This window comes from Anguilla rostrata, chromosome 13, assembly GCF_018555375.3.
Source record: "Anguilla rostrata isolate EN2019 chromosome 13, ASM1855537v3, whole genome shotgun sequence".
NCBI classification, from domain to species: Eukaryota; Metazoa; Chordata; class Actinopteri; order Anguilliformes; family Anguillidae; genus Anguilla; species Anguilla rostrata.
Window position 1 is genome coordinate 3,289,577 of NC_057945.1, and position 23,828 is coordinate 3,313,404.

The 23,828-nt window shown below is 48.5% G+C and overlaps 1 protein-coding gene across 2 annotated transcripts in view; it reads right to left on the minus strand.

Annotated features, from left to right (window-relative positions):
• Positions 1-1,107: 1,107 nt before the first annotated feature.
• The window catches only part of LOC135238142 (neurexophilin-2), a 101,850-nt gene continuing 79,129 nt past the window's right edge, over positions 1,108-23,828 (minus strand). For both annotated transcript variants that reach the window (XM_064305844.1, XM_064305845.1), the window contains exon 3: positions 1,108-3,072. In XM_064305844.1, the coding sequence (XP_064161914.1) occupies positions 2,257-3,072 (816 nt within the window). In that variant the 3' untranslated portion in view covers positions 1,108-2,256. The remainder of the gene's footprint in view (positions 3,073-23,828) is intronic.

Genomic DNA, 23,828 nt, shown 5'->3' on the forward strand with positions numbered 1-23,828 from the left:
TACATAGAGAGGGATATTATAGTAGGGTTGCAGTTCATAAACCCCTCATTACAAAGATGAATGCACATTTGAGAGTTCAGAGGTGCAAAAACCATAGGTACCGATCTACAGAGATGTAGAAAAAAAGTGATATGGTCAGATGAGTCATCCTTCACGACAAGTGGACGAGTTCATGTGTGGCGTACACCAGGAGAACGGTACAGGCCTGAATGCTTAACCCCTACAGTGAGGGGGTCCAGTGACTCTGCAATGCTGTGGGGGGCATTTTCCTGGCATGACGTGAATCGTATGCTATGGCCTTTGCAATCACCAGATCTCATCCCAATTGAACAGCTATGGGAGATTTTGGACCTGTTGAACAGCACTTTCCACCACCATCAAAAGACCAAATGAGGCAATATCTTTAGGAAGAGTGGTGTTCCATCCCTCCAGTAGAGCCCCAGAGGCTTGCAGAATCTATGCCAAGGTGCTTTGAAGCTCTCTAGTGGCTCATGGTTGCCCAACATCTTACTAAGACACTTTATATTGGTTTTTCCTTTAATTTGTCACCCATCTGTATTATTATATATATATATATATATATATATATATATATATATATATATATATATGCATGCTACAATGGCTACTGCTACTATATCTGTGCTGCAAAAAGTTATGATGAGAATTAAAGGTGTTCTGGTTGAGAGAAATGTTGTGGTGTCTTTTGGCACTCTGGGGAACTGAAAGGGCTCACAATATGGGGTCCATTCATCAGGAACATAATAGAATATCCAGCAAGTAAAAAGGAAGATTTAATTAGCATTGACGGTGTTATTTAATAAAACATCCCCAAACTCCCTGCACCACACTTACAATGAGAGTGAGAATTTAAAAGAATTATTTTTCTTACAGCAAAGAGAAAAGGTAGGAAGGAAACAGAGAAGGGAAGAACATTTTGTGATATTGTGTGTGATATTCTATCAGGTATGAAGCTGTGTTATAGAGACCAGAATGGGTGGATCCCCATGTTCTTCTCATAGCTCACCATGATGGACACTGGTTCGACACGGAGTGCACACTCCAACATGGCGTGTATTAATGGGTCGTCCCCTGTTAATGGAAATATTTTACTCAGCCTTATATGATGGTTTATTGTTACATAGTACACACAGTTTTTTTTCCAATAAGTATCCATACACATTTTTGAACAATATGCAGAAAAAAAGGACAAGATATGCAAAGAAATATCTGTGATGTTAATTAAACTATCTGAAGGGCTGCTTTGCGCAGTCAAGCTGAATCACAGACAGACTATTTGATAAAAAATAAAGACATTTTACTCTTTCATATTTTATTTTACAGGAGGCGCGATCAGAAAAGAACTATTACAAGTTATATGAGCGATCACTTCCTCTGAGTGCCAGACAGCTCATTACTGTCCTGCGCTTCATCCCAGCAGCCTCATTACTGCCCATGCCACACTCTCCGCTCGCCTCGCATTCATTTATTCTTTATTTTTCAGGGCTCTCTCGGGGAAAGGAAAATGGCGGCTAGTCATTTCAAATGAAATACAAGCCTGGATTCAATCAACAGTCATGTTATCTTTATACATCATTTAATTCCCTGTGTCCACGGTAGCCGGCTGCATTACAACAAGACCTGACACTAATACTTTGTTATATTTTAACGTGAATTTTCATATGCATATTATGTCTTTAATGTTTTCCACACATATTGAAAACAGTAGCAGCACAACCTCTCTAGCTGTAGGCTGTAATTACTGTTCCCACATCCAGCGTTGGTGCTTAGGTACCAGCCAATCGGGGCAGACAAAGCGCTTCCTTCGCTTTTCAGTCTAATGGCAGACATGAAATGACACAACTCAAATGCATTTTTACAAATACTCTGGTATCAGAGACTATAGTTAAATAACAAACTTTGTTTCTCACTTTTGTCCACTTCTTCTAAATAAACCCGAAGCTCAAACAGAATTAAAATCGACAATATTAATGAAATAAATTCTAAAAAGCATAAATGTTTGCTTTTTTGTGTGAATGTACAGAGAAAATACCCAAATAAAACTGAAACAGATCCTTCAGTCGTGTGTGAGAACAGCTGAGCGATGTCGTCTCCCGTTGTGGACCTCTCTCATTTTCGACCCCCAGATTTAGTTTCAAGGAGAGGAGAGTGGGGGGGGGGGGTAAAAGCCAGACTTCGCATAGCCCCATTTTGAAAAAGCCCCTCCTTCATCCTCCTGCCTCTCCGCCCTCTCGCTCATCCAAAGTAAGGGTGGTCATTCTGGAAGTTGTAGTCCGGGCACACCTTCTGCACCAGCTTGTAGTCGAAGCTATAGAAGGAGATGAAGATGCAGATGACCTTGAAGGGCTTGGCGCAGAGCCAGGCGGCGTGGGTCTGCGTGTGCTCCGAGAAGCACGTCTGTGAGGGGTTGTACAGGCAGGGCTTGGGCTTCTTCTCCCGGTTGGTCTTCTCGTACTCCACCCGGCAGTTGAAGGCTTTGACCTCCTTGGGGTCGGTGGTGGACTGGCGCTGCTGATGGAGCTGCTGGATCTCCGGGGGCAGCTGGTGCTGCTGGAACACCTCGAACTCCACCACCTTGGAGGGCGGCACGATGCTGACGGACACATTGCCCAGGCTGGACGAGTTGTGGCGGAAGTAGACGGTGAAGGTGCCGTTGATGTGGTCCACGATCTTGCCGGTCACCAGCAGGCTGAACTTGACCGTCTTGATGTTGACGTAGAAGTCCCCCCAGCCGAAGATCTTCTTGGTCTTCAGGGCTGTCTTCAGCGAGGGCTTGCGCTTGGAGCGGTACCCGGTCTGGTCCAGCAGGAGGGACTGGTTCCGGGCCCAGTCGTAGGGGTTCAGGAAGCTGTAGCTGGGGGGCTTGGACTTCAGAGGGGTGTGGTCCATGCTGGAGAATATCCGGGAGTTTGGGTAAGGGGGCTTGACCCCGTCCGCCGCCCCTCCCCCGACTCCCCGCATGTCGTACGGAAGGGGCTTCACCACGGACCCCGCGGGACCCAGGTCTAGGTAGTCCAGAGATTTGGCCACCTGCTTCTCAAGTCCTTGTACCTGAGGAAACAGACACAAAACCCGTCAGAATTGCTACTGAGATAACAATACGATCACAGCGTCACCACAGATTCCACAGACACCCAGCTCTGCGTTCCAAACGTGGACAGCGCTATCCACCAGCTGTTGATATGGGAGTAGTACTATGTGACGAATCCTCTGAAAATTCATCAAAGGCCTCGACTGTGATCCTTATTTCTGAACTGCTCCTTTTCTCTTGGAGGACTTGGGGGTTCGTGGCGATGTTGAAAAACAGAAAAGCGTTACACATTGATACTCCTTTACTTTTATTTAATCTTCAAAATGGAGTGAGCAGGCAAGGAACAAAAATGCGCAACATTGCCCTTAGCCCTCACTTCTTTTTTAAAAAACCTTTCCCAGGTGGGAGTCTAACTTCTCAGCCATAATCTCTTAACGTTATCCAATTACAGGCACACAGCAAAGCAGAACCACAGAAGGCCTAAAATATGAACTGCATCACACAAAACTCAGGCTATATTATCGAGGCCACATGTATGTTAAATGTATGTTAAGTACAGACAATGGAGGATCAGTACTGTCACATGTCCCTGAAAACCACCGTTATGAAGAGGAACGTCCCGTAGCTAAGAAAATGAAAAAGTGGGAACTGAGCATTGGTCAGGTCTGTATAATCCGTGGTATCACCTGTGTTGGGGAGTAGTTTAACTACATGTAGTTAAACTTGTACTTTAATTACATTTTCCAGCAGTTTGCTGGTAGTTCAACTAAATTCAAATGTGTGTAGCCGTTGTAGCAGTTAATGACTTTTTAGTCACTTTGAGGTGTAGTTAACAACAGAAACTACCAACTACTTCCGGCCATAAAATATTTTTCTCCACACCCCATTGACCAAATGGCACCTCCCCTCTCTCTTTTCCCTCTAATCCTGATTGGTGGGAAGCACTCCACTCCACATTGCTGGCTATCCTCACTGAGCTGTATAGTGGTTCTCCCCACTGAGCTGTATAGGGGTTCTCCTCACTGAGCTGTATAGGGGTTCTCCCCACTGAGCTGTATAGTGGTTCTCCCCACTGAGCTGTATAAGGGGTTCTCCCCACTGAGCTGTATAGTGGTTCTCCCCACTGAGTTGTATAGGGGTTCTCCTCTCTGAGCTGTATAGGGGTTCTCCTCACTGAGCTGTATAGGGGTTCTCCCCACTGAGCTGTATAGGGGTTCTCCCCACTGAGCTGTATAGGGGTTCTCCCCACTGAGCTGTATAGTGGTTCTCCCCACTGAGCTGTATAGGGGTTCTCCCCACTGAGCTGTATAAGGGGTTCTCCCTGCTGAGCTGTATAGGGGTTCTCCCTGTGTGCAAAAAGAAAGCATTGCTAACTTGTGTCATGTTTGGGAAACAGCCATGGTGCTATTTAAGCAAATGCTTTGCACATACTCAACAGAAAAAAAAATATTTTCACCTGTGAACTTGCATTTACAAACAACATTTCTCTTTAGGATAGCTTGGCTGTATTTCAACTACTTTCAGTGTAACACAATTGGTACAGCTATGCTATCAAAGTAGTTTCTCCATCTCTGGGCATTGCTATTTATAATGAAGGAAAGAATGAATTCATTTTTTATTTTTGTGTCATGCCATCTAAAATGGCCGATACCACAGGGGATTACACGACACACAATTACAGCAACATCAGACATACACTTATAGGACACAGATGAGAAATAACGACTTATCTACTTCCCTCCTGAAATTCTTTGCCGACCGTCATGTACATTCATACTCAAACATTACAAGAAACAGCCTTCCATTTTTCACTGACAGCAATGGAATGGAACACAATAAGGCACTTTTAATTGCCCCCGAAGTCTTCAAGTAAATTACACTCACAATATAAAAACGTGTTTCATAATTTAGGGAAAAAAATAGCTTGTCAAACAGTGCTAAGCAGGACATTTATCAGAGAGCAGTTCCCCAGCCTGTGTGTGGGGAGGAGCCTAACCCCACAGGAGCACTCTGAAGCAGATTCACTGAGCCTCAACAAACCTCAAGGAGCACTCTGAAGCAGATTCACTGAGCCTCAACAAACCTCAAGGAGCAGTCTGAAGCAGATTCACTGAGCCTCAGTACCCCCCCAGGAGCACTCTGAAGCAGATTCACTGAGCCTCAACAAACCTCAAGGAGCAGTCTGAAGCAGATTCACTGAGCCTCAGTACCCCCCCAGGAGTACTCTGAAGCAGATTCACTGAGCCTCAGTACCCCCCCAGGAGCACTCTGGAGCAGATTCACTGAGCCTCAGTAACCCCCAAGGAGCACTCTGAAGCAGATTCACTGAGCCTCAGTAACCCTCAGGAACACTCTGAAGCAGATTCACCAAACCTCAGTAACCCCCCAGGAGCACTCTGAAGCAGAATCACTGAGCCTCAGTAACCCCCCCAGGAGCACTCTGAAGCAGATTCACTGAGCCTCAGTAACCCCTCAGGAGCACTCTGAAGCAGATTCACTGAGCCTCAGTAACCCCTCAGGAGCACTCTGAAGCAGATTCACTGAGCCTCAGTACCCCCCCAGGAGCACTCTGAAGCAGATTCACTGAACCTCAGTACCCCCCCAGGAGCACTCTGAAGCAGATTCACTGAGCCTCAGTAACCCCCAGGAGCACTCTGGAGCAGATTCACTGAGCCTCAGTACCCCCCCAGAAGCACTCTGGAGCAGATTCACTGAACCTCAGTACCCCCCCAGGAGCACTCTGAAGCAGATTCACTGAGCCTCAGTAACCCTCAGGAACACTCTGAAGCAGATTCACTGAGCCTCAGTACCCCCTCAGGAACACTCTGAAGCAGATTAATCCAGCCCCTGTGTGTTATTTACAGGTGTGGTACACCTAATCCAGCCCTTTGTGTTACATACCAACACACATACCCACACACACGTGCATACACACACACAAACACATACACTCACACTACAAAACCCCACACACACAACACATACACCACACACATACAACATACCAACATGCATACCCACACACACGTGCATACACACACACACACACACACACACACGTGCACACACACAAACACATATACTCACACATACACATACCCACACACACACACACACACACACAAACACATACACTCACACATACACATACCCACACGCACACACACACACACACATACCAACATGCATACCCACACACACGTGCATACACACACACACACACACAAACACATATACTCACACATACACATACCCACACGCACACACACACACACACGTGCATACACACACAAACACATATACTCACACATACACATACCCACACGCACACACACACAGACACACACAGTTTGTCTATCCTGCTGCTGAGCCAGAGTCTTGCTGAGTAAGTTGCATGGACAGCTGTGTGCCACAACTACTCACATACACATTCATCAATCACTGAAACCAATTACAAATTCATTCTTCCATTTATTCTGGTATTAATCAATAAAACTGTTAATGCATTCCACCATTAATTTATCTGCCAATTCCTGTGGTCAGTCAGCTACATGCCCCTGGGTTGAATATTAAGCTGAAATGACTGAGGTGAAATAATTGCAAACGCATTGATTTAAAAAAAAGGAACTAATGAATTACTATGCATTGATGAATGACTGTATGAAGGGTTGGGGGAAAAATAAAATTTCACTGTGAGGAAAAGCACTGCTGGCATCTAAAATGAAAAAACAAGGCACAAATAAAGCCAACGTTGTGTATACGCCGTATGCATAATTGGACCTGCTGAGCTCGGAACGGACGGCAGGTTAAAAAAGCGTGTTGCTGCGAGTTTCCAGGGGGAGTGAAACAGCGTGGCACCTGCAGCCCCACGCGTGTGCCCAGAGCCACACCAGCCAGGCCTGCAGCCCCACGCGTGTGCCCAGAGCCACACCAGCCAGGCCTGCAGCCCCACGCGTGTGCCCAGAGCCACACCAGCCAGGCCTGCAGCCCCACGCGTGTGCCCACAGCCACACCAGCCAGGCCTGCAGCCCCACGCGTGTGCCCAGAGCCACACCAGCCAGGCCTGCTGTACGGCCGACCGCAGCCTCCCGCCCTGCCAGACGTCTACAGGCACGCCGAGCTCGCCACTGCCACAGTCACCTGCCCTGCCGGGGTCTACGAGCACACTGAGCTCCCCACTGCCACTGGCCCTGCTGGGGGTCTACAGGCACTCCAATCTCCCCACCCCCACAGCCACCTGCCCTGCCGGGGTCTACGGGCACACTGGGCTCCCCACCCCCACAGCCACCTGCCCTGCCAGGGTCTACGGGCACACTGAGCTCCCCACTGCCACTGGCCCTGCTGGGGGTCTACAGGCACTCCAATCTCCCCACCCCCACAGCCACCTGCCCTGCCGGGGTCTACGGGCACACTGGGCTCCCCACCCCCACAGCCACCTGCCCTGCCGGGGTCTACAGGCACACTGAGCTCCCCACAGCCACTGGCCCTGCTGGGGGTCTACAGGCACTCCAATCTCCCCACCCCCACAGCCACCTGCCCTGCCGGGGTCTCGCACACGGCTCCCACAGCCTGGGGTCGCTCCCACCCCCACAGCCACCTGCCCTGCCAGGGTCTACGGGCACACTGGGCTGCTCTCCACACCCGTACCGCTTCAGGGTCATTACAGACTCCCGGCATGCCTGTCACATCCCCGAGTCAGCGCAACGCCAGATTTATTTACAGCACAGGGTCCCGTGTTAACCCAGCTCCAGCAGAGATTAAATAAGGGCTCGGATGCAGGAGAGCGGGGAGATAACTAACGGGCTTCACATTATGAAAATATTACTGGAGAGAGATTAATCATATTTATTTAACTCTCCCGCCATTCGTTGGAGACATAGAGATGGTAATTTTGCGTGTTTAACCTGAAATAGGTCGTTCAAGGTCAATGCATCCATCTAAAAAGTTTGGGCTACATTTTACCAGGTTTTGCCCCGCTCTCCCCCACTCTCCCCTACTCTCTCCTTTTCTTTTCTGTCATTCTGTCCTCTCCCTTTTCTAGCCCAGTCGTTTTTCCTTCACCTGTGCCCATCGCTGCGACCTCCGCTTGGTATTCGGGAGAAGGCAGACAAGCGTGTGATGTCACCAGATGCCCCTCATCGCACTGCAGCTCGCAAGTCAAGCTCGCACAGACATGAGTAGGAGGAGTGCAGCTCAACAGGCTGGCATCCAACTGCCCTGGAACAGAGCCTTAACAGATACCAGACCATGGGGCCCATTCACACACTGGAACAGAGCCTTAACAGATACCAGACCATGGGGCCCATCTACACACTGGAACACAGCCTCAACAGATACCAGACCATGCGGCCCACCTACACACTGGAACAGAGCCTTAACAGATACCAGACCATGGGGCTCATCTACACACTGGAACAGAGCCTTAACAGATACCAGACCATGGGGCCCATTAACACACTGGAACAGAGCCTTAACAGATACCAGACCATGGGGCCCATCTACACACTGGAGCAGAGCCTTAACAGATACCAGACTATTGGGCCCATCTACACCCTGGAACAGAGCCTTAACAGATACCAGACCATGGGGCCCATCCACACACTAGAACAGAACCTTAACAGATACCAGACCATGGGGCCCACCCATACACTGGAACAGAGCCTTAACAGATACCAGACACTGGGGCCCATTCACACACTGGAACAGAGCCTTAACAGATACCAGACCATGGGGCCCATCCACACACTGGAACAGAGCCTTAACAGATACCAGACCATGGGGCCCATCCACACACTAGAACAGAGCCTTAACAGATTCCAGACCATGGGGCCCATCCATACCCTGCAACAGAGCCTTAACTGATACCAAACCATGGGGCCCATATACACACTGGAACAGAGCCTTAACAGATACCAGACCATGGGGCCCATTAACACACTGGAACAGAGCCTTAACAGATACCAGACTATTGGGCCCATCTACACACTGGAACAGAGCCTTAACAGATACCAGACCATGGGGCCCATCTACACACTGGAACAGAGCCTTAACAGATACCAGACCATGGGGCCCATTAACACACTGGAACAGAGCCTTAACAGATACCAGACCATGGGGCCCATCTACACACTGGAGCAGAGCCTTAACAGATACCAGACTATTGGGCCCATCTACACCCTGGAACAGAGCCTTAACAGATACCAGACCATGGGGCCCATCCACACATTGGAACAGAGCCTTAACAGATACCAGAACCTGAGGCCCATCCACACACTGGAACAGAGCCTTAACCAATACCAGACCATTGTATAACATACCAGACTCATGTAAATATTGATTTAAACATTCACAACTCTGTTTAGTGGTGATCTGTGAAGGGTAAGATTAGGGTTAATCACAGAGGAATTAAGTTCAAAGCTGTTCTGTAAAGCTGCTTTGTGACAATGCCCTTCGTACAAATAGAACTGAAGTGTATTGAAATGACATGCTGGAATCTTGAGCTCAAGCACGTCCATTTTAACGGATACATGCAGCACAGTATCCGCTGCTCGGTACAGTGTCAGCAAAATTAGTTTTTACCAGACTGGCGTTCAACCAGACCCCAAAATGGTGGCAGCAGACCAGCAGGGAAGTAGAGATAGCCGGTTACGTTGCGTGGAGATGTACATTGCTAAGACAGCAACCCTGAGTGTTTCCCCAAATACAGGATAACATTTCCAATGTCAGTCACGTCTCTCTCTCTCTCTCTCTCTCTCCCTTTCTCCCAGGAGGCAAGGGCCACTCTCTCTGTTTGAGGGGTCATAATAAAAAATAAAAAAGAATTTAACAACAGACTCTTTCTCACACTGTGCGGTAAGCAGAGCTGGGTGTTCAGTGGACTGGCCTCTCTGCTCGAACAAGCCCCCAGCCCATGGACTCCAGACTGTCATTTAGGTTTCTCAGGCACATAACCCAGACAGTATATCAATCAATCATGACTTTAGTGCCTGGAATCCAAGTGCTCCAATGTCTTCTTTTTTATTTATTTATTTTTTTTTGTTGGCAGGCTCAGGCACATCTCTACGCCCTTCTGGAAAACACATTTGAGAATGCATTTCACCGTGGAGCCGTGCTCATTTACTTAGATCACAGCTTCAGGATACTTGAGACAGATTCAATCTAGCCACTACACCTTCTAAGCAACTAATTTATATATCTGGCCAAAGTGCAGACCACAGTTGGAGACTGGCTGTGTGCAGTTAAAATGCCCTGTTGACACAATTGCTGCATGCTCGCTCTGCCTAGTACTGTTTAACGAGACATAAAAATGAATAAATGAAATCAACCGACAGTATATAGAATAGCGCTGCCAGAGCTACTTGCGTAATGTCAGAACCCACATGAAGGGATTTACAATTAAATTAAAAATTTTGGAATATCAGCCACAAAACCTGGAGAGCTTATTCGTGAATCCATAAAGGTCCTTTTTCAAAACTTGTAATTACACAGGTTTCCCAAGTTCCTTGTTCATTCAAAATATAGTTAAATAAGTATATTTTACGAGCCTATATGCCACGATGTGCAGTGTGTTTAGCAGTTTAGGGGTTTTCAACCGTTTCTGATAGAGAGACCCCTAACCCAGGCTCAAATGCACCCGCATTGCACCCCCATCATAAATTACACAACAAGGGGTTATATTAATTTACAAAAAGGGGATTATATTTTTAAATATTCTCTCAAATCTATTTTTAGCGATTGCTCATCAAGTCTAGCCAGGGACCCCCTGCAGTACCTTCAAGGACCCCCTATTGAAATCCCAGGGCTCTAGATTAGATACTATTAGACTCGTTCATAATTGTATAAGTACAAATGCCCAACATAACCGCCTCCTGCATAAACGACCTCCTGGTTTCGTCTGTACGTAAATGTTAATGTAAATTGCTCATCGAGATTGACAGCTTGGCGAATTTCCACTTTTACCGGAGTGCAGTAGCAAATATTTTTACTTTACGATCTAAGGCTACGGGACATCCCCCGGCCTATGCGATTGACTGTCTGTGTCCCCGCGATGTCGAATAGTGGGGAAATGAGAACAAAACTGTTTGTTGAATCAATTCGTTTTTGCATTTTAAATATTTTGAATGTGACTGCAATGCCTGCCATGCTTATTTTCATTTTTACCGGTTTCGTGTAATTGCCTCTGGTGCCTTTCAGCTCGTTTATGCGGGGGAAACAGCTACAATTCCTGTGTTAATTCAACTTTAACAGGGACCGTAATTATGTACCCTGTAAGAGTCGAAGTAACAATGAATGTTTTACTGTGTAGAAGCCTATGCGTCTCGATGGTATAGTTTTTTCAGACAATGCATATGCTACCTAATATCAAACCTAATATCTTACCTCGGTGTTATCTATATATCGATAAGTGTTTCGGTTTGTCTGGAGCCTATATTGTTTTAATATGTCTGTGAATGGTATCATCACACACTATTCATTTACTTAATTGATACTACAGTGCACTGATAATTAAAAATAAATGAATTTACCTACCGACCAAACGAATTGTGTTTCCGAATTGTGTTCTCGTCTTTAATGCCAGTAGGACTGCAATTATTTTGTGTTTTAGGAAAGCCTCCGAATGGAAATAGGCCATACCCAGCGTTCACCAAACTCCGTCAGAAGAACAAAATGAGCTGTTTCGCAGTTAACTTAGCACTCAACATTTTGCTTTCAAAGGGTTTCCTTAAAAGACGTGCAGTGAAACGCTAATTACAGGGGAAACCGTTTTATTCTGGGAGCCATTGATTTTCCTTCCAGAAAAGTGCTATGTCTATGTCAGTGTTTCTAATAAAAAATGTAGGCCTATGACACAAATACCGAATACAAATAATCGACCAAAGGGGATATTGTCTGCTTTTTTCAGTCGTATAATTCGCCCAAAACTTAATCCTTTTGAAATGCAGTACATCAGATTGCCTCTTCCTCAGTCTGCGCAGTAGGCCTATGCGGTGTTTGTGCTGTGTGTTTGTGTTTTAAATCAAACCGATAATTACTTCGCAGTGGTCCCGCGCACAGCTCACGATTGACAGGTTCATTGAAGTGATCCATATGTTATTCCAAACACAAAAGTATTAAAATTGCAACCTTTCACAACTAATCATGAAATAAAGCTTTCACTGCGATGTGCACAATTTTTATATTTCAGTTTTCCTATCGCCGCAGTTTCTGTTTTTAGCGACAGGGAAAATATGAAGGGCTTGATTCGGATCGGATGATGGAGTGACTTTCCCAGTCAGATCCTGTATACATATGTATGATGTGGAGAGAATTTAATATAAAGGGAATCTGATTTCGGGGCGTGGGGGAGAACGAGATCCGGGGGAAATGTTATTACTGGGGAGAAGAGAAGAGAGCAGGAGAGCCGAGAGAGAACTCGCGCTGTCTCATAGCGTTCGAAACATTAATAATGTTTAACTTAATTTGGCTGTCTATGCGCAAAAAGCATTTAAGCCTGCTGAAACGGACCTAAAGCTACTGTATGCGCATATGGTTAGAAACGCTACAAACGGTGATTGGACAAGACACCTTTCAAAGAGTTGTCACAGAAGGAACGCTGTGGACCCACGACCAGTCAATGGGAGGGGTCAGCCGTTCGCAAAAACTGGCCATCGGTTCACCACCGATGGACAACATTTTCATCGTTAGGATGGATCGGATCAATAATCGTCTCGGTAGATGGCCCTGTTGCCAAAGCGCACACCTAAATGTTTGCTCACTCGCTAATTATACAAGCGCTTGATGGAAGCACGAGGAGACAGACCGCTGAGACTTGGCACGCGGGTTTCCCGGAGGGAATAATCTCTGCTCCGGGGGCAGTCACCCCACCGGCGCTCCGCGGCTCTTCGTTTGTCTAATTGGAGTTTTATTTGCGACAATCAATCCCCTTCCGCCGCCTTTCCCGACGCCCTCCGCTTCTGCCGCATCGATCAGCTGTCGCGGGGGAAATTCAGATGGTGAATTCAGCACCTCCCACGCTGGACATCGCCTGACATAGCGTAAAACTAGTGTGATTACGGCAGTTTGTGCTTACGCTGCATCTTCTTCTGACGTCTCGGGAGAAGTTTCCGTTTTTATACTGTTTTTCGCGTTGTGGGAATACTTTGTTGGGTGGTGGTGTGCAAGCAAACTGCAACAAAGACGCGAAGGTCCCTGGACCAGTCTGGAAACTGAACAGGGAGGCCCTGCACACAGGACTTACGGCGGGAGGATTCACGTTAGAGACCAGGGGTTACCCTGTACCCTATGGGGTTACCAACGTCCGGTTTTCTTCCGAAATGTCCGGTTTTCATTTTTTTTTTTTGTACAGGTCCGGTTTGTGGTCTCGGGTAGCCTGATCGATGTAGGAAATTTAGCAGTAGTTCATAATGAATTCGCGCGTTAGTGACTGGGCCGGATGGAATGCCCCACCAATAGGACATGGGTTCCAACCCCCCGGTCCCACAGCTCAACCCAACCACATTCACGATGACGCTTCCAGCTGTGCGTGTTGTCCGGTTTTGACAAACTCTAAATATGGCAACGCTAACCCTGTAGCACGCATGCGTGAAAACCCTGGTTCATACTCATTCGCATAAGTATGTAACGTGCACAATGTAAACCAACTGGCCCTGGGCATGGATGCCATCACGGCGAAGGATAATGGGATTGATTTACCGGAACTCTGCAGGTCCGATGAGGGCGATAGTACCAATTCTCAGGCATGCTCAGTCTTTATGGGGGGGTCATAGAAATGTGGAGAGACCGCATTCAGTCTCTGACAATGACCACGCAATAAATAAAGCATTTTTTTTCTTCAGGGAAACGGCCAGCCAAAAATGACATTTAATTACACAGAGCAAAATAAGGCCCACAGGAACAGATAAACTGGAGAGAGAGAGAGAGAGAGAGGGGGAGAGGGAGAGGGAGAGAGCGATTTGGCAGTCTGGTGGCATCCGCTGGATTATCATGAGAATGAGAGCGACTGACTCAGGGAGCGCCGCACGGAGGAAACGGAGCCACGTCAGATAAGGTTGCGAGGGGGACGGAGGAAGAGAAAGAGAGGCGCGCGAGGGAGGAAGAGAAAGAGAGGCGCGCGAGGGAGGAAGAGAAAGAGAGGCGCGCGAGGGAGGAAGAGAAAGAGAGGCGCGCGAGGGAGGAAGAGAAACGAGAGGCGCACGAGGGGGGAAGAGAAAGAGAGGCGCGCGAGGGAGGAAGAGAAAGAGAGGCGCGCGAGGGAGGAAGAGGAACGAGAGGCGGGAGACAAGAGGGTGTCGGGGTGAGAGAGCAAACACGGAGCAGCGAGAAAGGGCTTCTGACCGAGGGATCGCTCCCCCCTTTCGTTTAAAATATATCGCTGCTGGCGACGAATCGATGGAGGGACGCCGAGCCAGTCCGGTGGAAAACGCGGCGAGGCGGATATGAGCCACAGGGCGCGGCCCGCGCGATTCCCGCTGTTAGCGCTCAGGCGCTCTGCGAATCGCTGCGCAGACCAACACTGCCTGTTCCACAGTGTCCAGCGCGCATTGCGCGGCAGTGCGCCTACGCGTGTGAGCATGTGTAAGATTCTGTTATCTCTTCATGAGCTGAACGGCCTAGTCTCGCCAGTGTTCCCGTGTGCTCATTTCTATTATTTTATGTTTCTACTGTATATATATTTTGATTATTCTTTGGAAAAATCCCTATTAATGAGTTTTTACAGAAAACAAACTTTGAAGTCTACTGATAAATTTTCAGAGTCTATTGAATCATCCATCCATCCAACCTCTTTCTTAGCTGCTTGTTCCTGGTCCGTGGCACCTATCCCAGCGTGCACTGGGCAGGAGACAGGAATACATCCTGGACAGGTCGTCCATCGCAGGGCACACGCACACCATTCACTCACACGTTTTTGCCTGCCTAATTTAGAGTCTCCAGTTAATCTAACCTGCATGTCTTTGGACTGTGGGAGGACAGCGGAGTACCTGGAGGAAACCCACATGGACACGGGGAGAACATGCAAACTCCGCACAGAAAGGCCCAGGCAGGGATTCAAACTCACTATCGCCTTCCTCTGCAGTGCCAGTGCTACTCACTGCACCACCAAGCCTCCATATACATGATAATGCTGATATACGTCTGCGATGGACTGGCAACCTGCCCAGGGTGTATTCCTGCCTCTCGCCCAATGCATGCTGGGACAGGAGCCCCCCAACCCTGACCAGGATTAAGCAGTTTAGAAAATGAATAGCTGGATGGATGGATGCTTATATAAATGATACAAATGTAAAAGTTGTGCTTTATTTAATTTATAGAAATAGCTTCCTTTATTCACCGCTCTGCTTAACTGGCATGTCATAGAATACTCCACAGCCTGGCACGTTTAACCTACCGCCTGAAATGAGAAAGCTGCACTATCTTTCCGGATAAATTCCATTTTCACGGAACACAGTAGGTACAGATGATGGTTGTAAAAACTCATTCTCAGAGATATATCTTATCTCGGTTACACAGGACGATGTTCTAGGCCTTTCCGGTTGAATTTACTAGTATCTAATCGCAGTGTTCTTCAAAAATGGCTTTTATCCTCTGCAGATTATTGATGTTGAATTTGTGTGACAATCTTTAATACGTACTTGTAAAAATTGGTTTAAGAAATTCATCTCACATTCTTGAGCATGAAATACAAATTTATTCAACTTTGCGATGATTATGCTCCTCTTTTGAGGAGGCATGATGGGAAATATCAGCTGCCTCTGTTTGAAGTGGCTAAAGTCAGACAAAAGAAATCAAAAATTTGCCAGTTCTTCCAGAGGGTAGATTGATGACGTATGTAATGATTTTTTAATTAATTTTATTGCACACCCCAATCAATTTATTTGGTCATAGAGAGAAAAAAGATTTTCATTTTCTATTTCTGAAATCATTTTGAGCATCATAATTATTCAGATTCTGCACTGAAAGGTCTGTGCTATTCAACGCATTAAGGACGGTCTAAATCAGTGGTTCCCGAAGTTGCACTTCCCTTGTATGTTGAAGTGCATAAATAAAATAGCATGCAATTGTATGTGCAGTGCATTTATCAGGTGCAGTATTCAGTTTGGCCAATGTCCCAGCCAATTTATAATGTACACCAGGAACCCCTGGTCTGAATGCCAATACAGAACTATTAGCCAGAGGATTTGTTAATTCACACTTTGCAGTTTGCTTGACCTTTTTACAAATAAATACAGAAAGACATGCACATATATGCTAAAGTATTTGTGCAAGCAATATACATAAATTGGTTGTGCAGTATTCTGGTACCACTGGATGATGTGAGAGTTCACATTCAAGCTTTCTGTACCGGTGCCGACCCGCACTGACTGGCAGCACAACACCACTGGCCTACTGCACCTCCAGCCTGGACTACTGCACCTGCAGCCTGGCCTACTGCACCTCCAGCCCAGACTACTGCACCTGCAGCCTGGCCTACTGCACCTCCAGCCTGGCCTACTGCACCTCCAGCCTGGCTCTCACCTCCACCTCTCACGCCCCGCGGACTACTGCACCAGCAGCCTAGACTACTGCACTTCTAGCCTGTCCTACTGCACCTCCAGCCTGGACTACTGCACCTGCAGCCTGGCCTACTGCACCTCCAGCCTGGACTACTGCACCTGCAGCCTGGCCTACTGCACCTCCAGCCTGGACTACTGCACCTGTAGCCTGGCCTACTGCACCTCCAGCCTGGACTACTGCACCTGCAGCCCTACCTACTGCACCTCCAGCCTGGCCTACTGCACCCACAGCCTGGCCTACTGCACCTCCAGCCCTACCTACTGCACCTCCAGCCTGGCCTACTGCACCCACAGCCTGGCCTACTGCACCTCCAGCCTGGCCTACTGCACACTGCCTACATGCCCCTCCGTGGCCTACTGCACCAGCAGCCCTACCTACTGCACCTCCAGCCTGGCCTACTGCACCTCCAGCCTGGACTACTGCACCTCCAGCCTGGCCTACTGCACCTCCAGCCTGGACTACTGCACCTCCAGCCCGGCCTACTGCACTCCAGCCGGCCTACTGCACTCACTGGCCTAGCACTACTGCCAACTACTGCACCTCCAGCCCAGCCTACTGCACCTCCAGCCTGGCCTACTGCACCTCCAGCCTGGCCTACTGCACCTCCAGCCCGGCCTACTGCACCTCCAGCCTGGCCTACTGCACCTCCAGCCTGGACTACTGCACCTCCAGCCCGGCCTACTGCACCTCCAGCCTGGACTACTGCACCTGCAGCCTGGCCTACTGCACCCACAGCCTGGCCTACTGCACCTCCAGCCTGGCCTATTGCACCCACAGCCTGGCCTACTGCACCCACAGCCTGGCCTCCTGCATCTCCAGCCTGGACTACTGCACCTCCAGCCTGGCCTACTGCACCGACTTCCTAGACTACTGCACCTCCAGTCTGGCCTACTGCACCAGCAGCCCTACCTACTGCACTTCCAGCCTGGCCTACTGCACCCACAGCCTGGCCTACTGCCCCTCCAGCCTGGCCTACTGCACCAGCAGCCTAGACTACTGCACCTCGAGCCCTACCTACTGCACCTCCAGCCCTACCTACTGCACCAGCAGCCTGGCCTACTGCTGCTCCAGCCTGGCCTACTGCACCTCCAGCCTTGCTCCGGCAGTGATTTGTGCAACCGGAGATACAGAAAGCCTGAGCCTATTAAACCCTCCACCTCCACCTGTCCCGTCCCAGAACAGTCATTTCCACACAGGCCTTGACCGGGTGACTCAAACTCCAGTCCGGGGTGCCTGTAGCACCTGCTGCCTGTTTTCAGGGTGCTTCAGCTCTTAAGTGCTTCATTTGAGTTGCCCGTTCGCTAAAGAGCCCACACACCTGGGTTCTGAGACCTAACCCGGCTGCTGACTGACAGGAAACTATAACCACTGGCGGATGCTGCGGCCCCCCAGGACTGGAGTTTGAGAGCCCAGGTCTAAAGCACAGGCATTCCAGGTGCACTGTTATGAAACTAGCCCCCTCCTCCGACCCCCCAGGTACCCCATTTACCTGAGCTCAGATAATGCTGTGAAATAAGGGAGAATGAAAACAGTGTGTATTAAGAAATCTGAGAACTGGACCGAGTAAAGACTGTGCACATCCAGTGCAAAGTAAAGAACTATTCCCTCACATTCTATAAGGAGAGCGATGAGTGGATAAGTCCTTTCTTTAGACACCGGGTTCAGGATCTGAAATGTGTGCACTGAGACCACACCAGCAGTCAGCAGATGTTCTAACATACATTTCTTCAGAAAATGTTCTAAATCCATCTTGTCAGATGAAGCCGAGAAGTGCAAATTGTGTCAAAAAGCACTCCCTTATTTCTGAACGTAGGATCATTTTCTTTTCTTGTTACGCAGGGGAGACTCACGACTATTAAATATGTCGAAGCTACTGACATTAAAGCCAGGGCTGCATTTGAAGACGATGCCTACCTTTCGCTACATTTACACCGTTTCATCACCACGAGCGCAGCTGCTGAAAACACAGGCAGTCCACGGTGAATTCACTTCCTGTAGTTCATTCAGAACTTCCTGTAGTTCTAATGCTTCAGAAACATGTCTTCAAAAAATGTTATCATTAGCAAAAGAAGTTCAAGCCATATTTCAATCTATTGAGAAAGCTGATGGTTCAGGAGGTGAAAGTGAAAGTGCATTTTCTGGGGACGTGGATTTTTATTTCCATGCAACGGACCCAATCGAGAACGACGGAAATCCGACGTGAATACCACTATTCAAATAGGTCATGTGTCTTTACTGCTTGTGTAATAAAATATGAATGTTACTAGCTGCTTAAATATACTACTGCTATTTACTATTACAGCTATTGTGTGTTTTACACACAATAGAAACCTGCAGTTACTCTCACATTGTGTTAGGTACATTGAGATTTTGTGTCACTTTCACGTTTGAAGCAAACTGCCAAATGCTTCAATGGCCTGTAAGCTAATCGTTCAGTTTATAGCAAATAGTGAATAGTTATTTTGAAAGTTTTGTATCATAGTTGCATTACATTACATTACATTACAGGCATTTGGCAGACACTCTTATCCAGAGCGACATACAACAAAGTGTATAACCATAACCAGGAAAGTAGTTCATTATCATGCAAATTTTTTTATTTTAAATGATTGTTAAACATAATTATTGCTTGTATTGGTTGCATCTTAAATAATTTCTGTCGGTCTCGTGTGAACAGAGCCAGAGCTGTAAGACGTAAGATGTGTTGGCACTGTTCCAGATCAGGATCTGGTAATATTTATGGGAATCTTCCACTACAGCTCTAATGTGAACAAAGAGCAGCATTCATGGGTAAGGCACACAACAGGGTACAAAAGGGTCCAGTGCTCTTGCGTAAGACCCTCTGTTTCTGGCTCAGTTTCTTTAATAAATACTGAATCTGCCCTCTCAACAATTCTCGCAGGAACATGAATGAGATTTTGCACCTACTTTAGAAGCTAGGCCATTGGAGCTGCAATGTGTGATTTTGCCTTTTGTGATTTTTTAATGACTTATTTTCGGAGTGGAATGACATCGATAGCATGGTAAACATTAATTGCCTTGCGCTGTGGGTGGACGTTCCCGCCTTTCCGGATCCATCCAGTCACCTGACACGGCCGCGATCTCCCGTATGAGAGAACTACAGTATGAGAGAATGGAGGAAGTCTGCGTTTAACCTGGATAATGGCAGTGTGAAGAGTGGTGTGCGTGAAAGGGGCTGGACACAAAATGGCGGCTCACCGGGGCCTCGGTGCAGTGGTATTAAAGGCAGAGGGACAGCCTGTTTCACACCTGCCCTGCAGGGGGCACCACACCACAGTCACCAGGCACTAAATAACCATGATTGACACGCACGTGTGTTACTGCTGGAGTTTGAGACTTGACTGTGAAAATAGGGCCTGTGGTTTCACTGGGAGGAAGAAAATGTCCGTGCTTGGATGGAAGAATCTGAACGCAGAGGGCCAGGGGGAAGTATGACCTCGCTGTGCCAAAATGGAGGCCACCAAATCACAGACACGAAGGTGGCGTTGAGAGTGAGGAGGAGCCGCTCATATTTGAAATTAAAACAGGCTGGAATGTATTCAGCGAGAGATAAGATTGAGAAGCGCGGGGCGGTATTCACACGGACGTCCTGCGGAACCGTGACGCACGTCTGAAAATGAAAAAAAAGATCAAAAAACGATAAAAAGGAATTTTTTTTGTGGTTTTTATTAATGTGACCAAAATGGAAAAAAAGCTTTAGCAGAATCTTTGACCTCAAAGATGAAAAATGGAGTGAGGGTGGGTGGAATATGGAATTAAAAAAGTTTCTCTCTCGGAAGGGCGGGGCTGTGAAAGCTCGTCACAGACTGGGGTCCCACGCGTTTGAAGATTTGGGAGAAAATGAAAAAGCAGCTCTGCATTTTCGCCAGAGCAATCAAGAGAGACGAGAGAAATGTTAAACAGGAACGCTCGACACAAAGGACGGTGTGCGGCCAGTCCAGGAACAAGATGACATTTCCTCCGACAGAGGAAGAAAAAAAAGGGAAGGAAGACGTGGAGTTGCTGAGAATGCAGAGCAGCACCCGGGGAGATGCGAGGGGGGATTGGAATAAACTGGGAGGTGTGAGGGGGAGAGGAATAAAGAGCTCTCGATAGGAGCCTCTCACTGTAATGGTCTATCGCTGGGAGGTGTGAGGGGGAGAGGAATAAAGAGCTCTCGATAGGAGCCTCTCACTGTAATGGTCTATCGCTGGGAGGTGTGAGGGGGAGAGGAATAAAGGGCTCTCGATAGGAGCCTCTCTCGCTGTAATGGTCTATCGCTGGGAGGTGTGAGGGGGAGAGGAATAAAGAGCTCTCGATAGGAGCCTCTCACTGTAATGGTCTATCGCTGGGAGGTGTGAGGGGGAGAGGAATAAAGAGCTCTCGATAGGAGCCTCTCTCTCGCTGTAATGGTCTATCACTGGGAGGTGTGAGGGGAGAGAATAAGAATAGAAGATGTCTTACTGATGAATAGAGCCTCGAGGTCTCTCTCTCGCTGTAATGGTCTATCGCTGGTGGTGTGAGGGAGAGGAATAAAGAGCTTGATAGAGCTCTCGCTGTAATGGTCTATCACGGAGGGTGAGGGGGGAGAATAAAGAGCTCTCGATAGGAGCCTCTCTCTCGCTGTAATGATCTATCCTGGAGGTGGAGGGAGAGGATGAAGACCTCTCGTAGAGCCTCTCTCTCGTGTAATGGTCTATCACTGGGAGGTGTGAGGGAGAGGAATAAAGAGCTCTTGATAGGAGCCTCTCGCTGTAATGGTCTATCACTGGGAGGTGTGAGGGGGAGAAGAATAAAGAGCTCTCGATAGGAGTCTCTCTCTCGCTGTAATGGTCTATCGCTGGGTGGTGTGAGGGGGAGAGGAATAAAGAGCTCTCGATAGGAGCCTCTCGCTGTAATGGTCTATCACTGGGAGGTGTGAGGGGGAGAGGAATAAAGAGCTCTCGATAGGAGCCTCTCTCTCGCTGTAATGGTCTATCACTGGGAGGTGTGAGGGGGAGAGGAATAAAGAGCTCTCGATAGGAGCCTCTCTCTCGCTGTAATGGTCTATCACTGGGAGGTGTGAGGGGGAGAGGAATAAAGAGCTCTCGATAGGAGTCTCTCTCTCGCTGTAATGGTCTATCACTGGGCAGATGTGAGGAGGGAGAGGAATAAAGAGCTCTCGATAGGAGCCTCTCGCTGTAATGGTCTATCGCTGGGAAGTGTGAGGGGGAGAGGAATATGGAGCTTTCGATAGGAGCCTCTCTCTCGCTGTAATGGTCTATCACTGGGAGGTGTGAGGAGGGAGAGGAATAAAGAGCTCTCGATCGGAGCCTCTCTCTCGCTGTAATGGTCTGTCGCTGATCTTCAGCTGGCCGGGGCTCGTTTGGAGTAATTGATTTAGCCGCTGAGCGATCGCGGTGACACGGATGTTCGTCCTAATGCGTCTGAGCCGCCAGAGAGATGTATGCATGCGCCGGCGTCTCTGCGAGCCGGGAAACATCGGCACGCACCAGGGGCTTCATCACTGCAACCAGGCCGCCAGCCTCCATCGGCACCAGGGGCTTTGCCACTGCAACCAGCCCGCCAGCCTCCATCGGCACCAGGGCTTTGCCACTGCAACCAGGCCACCAGCCTCCATCGGCACCGCCTCTTTCTCCGGCACCGGCCCCATCCGGTTCAGATCCAAACTCTCATCCAATCACATCTTTACCTGGAGAGTCCCTGGAGAGCAGCAGCATGCACAAAGGGGACATATTCATAAAGCATCTCGGAGTACTTGCAGAATGGATGCAGATGCCAGATCAGCACTTCTCTGAGATGCTTTATGAATACAGGGACTGATCCAAGATCAGTTCAGAATGGATAGAGATCTCAGATCAACACCTCTCTGAGATGCTTTATGAATACAGGGACTGATCCAAGATCAGTTCAGAATGGATAGAGATCTCAGATCAACACCTCTCTGAGATGCTTTATGAACACAGGGCCTGATCCAGGATTAGCACTTCATTAGCAGGCTGTGCGCTGAAGGCTTCATGCTCACTACCGCTTAGCCCTGGAGGACTGGGATTAATTTCACTTCCATCCCTATAAAGAGCAAATGGGTTCATTAAAATATCATTTGGTTTACTACGGAACAAGTACCGAGGGGCACATTACTTAGTCATCGATTAGAGAGTTTAATGTGCCCCTTGCCAAAAAAATAAAAAAAAGTGTCTGAGGGGATCTAAAAAATGGCGGCATAAAATAAAACGAAGGCACAGAGGCTTTGAGGAGGACAGAGAGCGGTCTGCTCAGGCCCTCGACGCCGCGCTGCCTGATCGAGGGTCCCCAGGCTCGCCGTCCGCGCTAACTCAAACGCGGCTCTCCTGTACCCCGTACAGTAGCTGGCGGGCCTCTTTGGCCTGGACGGGCTCTGATCAATCACTCCCCCGTGCTCAGCCAGCCGAGCGGAGGGAGCTGGGTCGGGGGTGGGGGGGGTGGGAGGGTTGGGGGGGGGGGGATTCGGGGGGTGGAGGGGTCGTGTTATTTTTTTTGCATGCAGGATGGCAGGCAATGCATCAAAAGATGACAGCCTCCCTATTCTTCTTGAACAGGAGCGGCGAGACTCCTGGCTGTACTTTAAGTTTAATCATTCATCTGAATAACTGCGGCAGAGCTCCGGGGGCGAGGGGCAGGCGGACCGCCGCGGACGGGGAATGAGAACTGACGCCGCGCCGGAGAGTTTCTCGTCCGCGGAGGTGTAAACATATATTCGACCGGGATTGCAGACGCAAACCGTGCCCCCCCTCTCGCGGATTTATGTATTGGCGCGGTTTAAAATTCATGACGGTTAAGAGGAAGAGGGCGAGGGGGGGGGAAGAGCGGCCCCTCGCCGGGCGGGCGGAGCGAGCGACTCGTCAGGCCCGTAAGTGACAGTGATTGATGCCTTTGGTGTTTGCAACTTATCAGCCGGGAGCACGCACTCCAAAGAAATAAACACAGAAATAACAGAAATACATTTTTTTTAAAAGGGGGGGGGGGGGGGGGCAATAAAGAAATAAAAGAAGCTGATCTACATAATGAATAGAAGAGGAGCAGATTGCGGGAGAGGGTTCCTAACAGGAAGGGAGGGGACACTGGCAGGGCGGGGTAGCGGGGGGTGGAGGATTGGGGGGGGGCGGGGGGGGTTCTGAGGATGTGGGTGTTCTGGCTGGTGAAGCGGAGACCATCTTCCCCAGATTTGTCACCCCAGGCCTGGGGC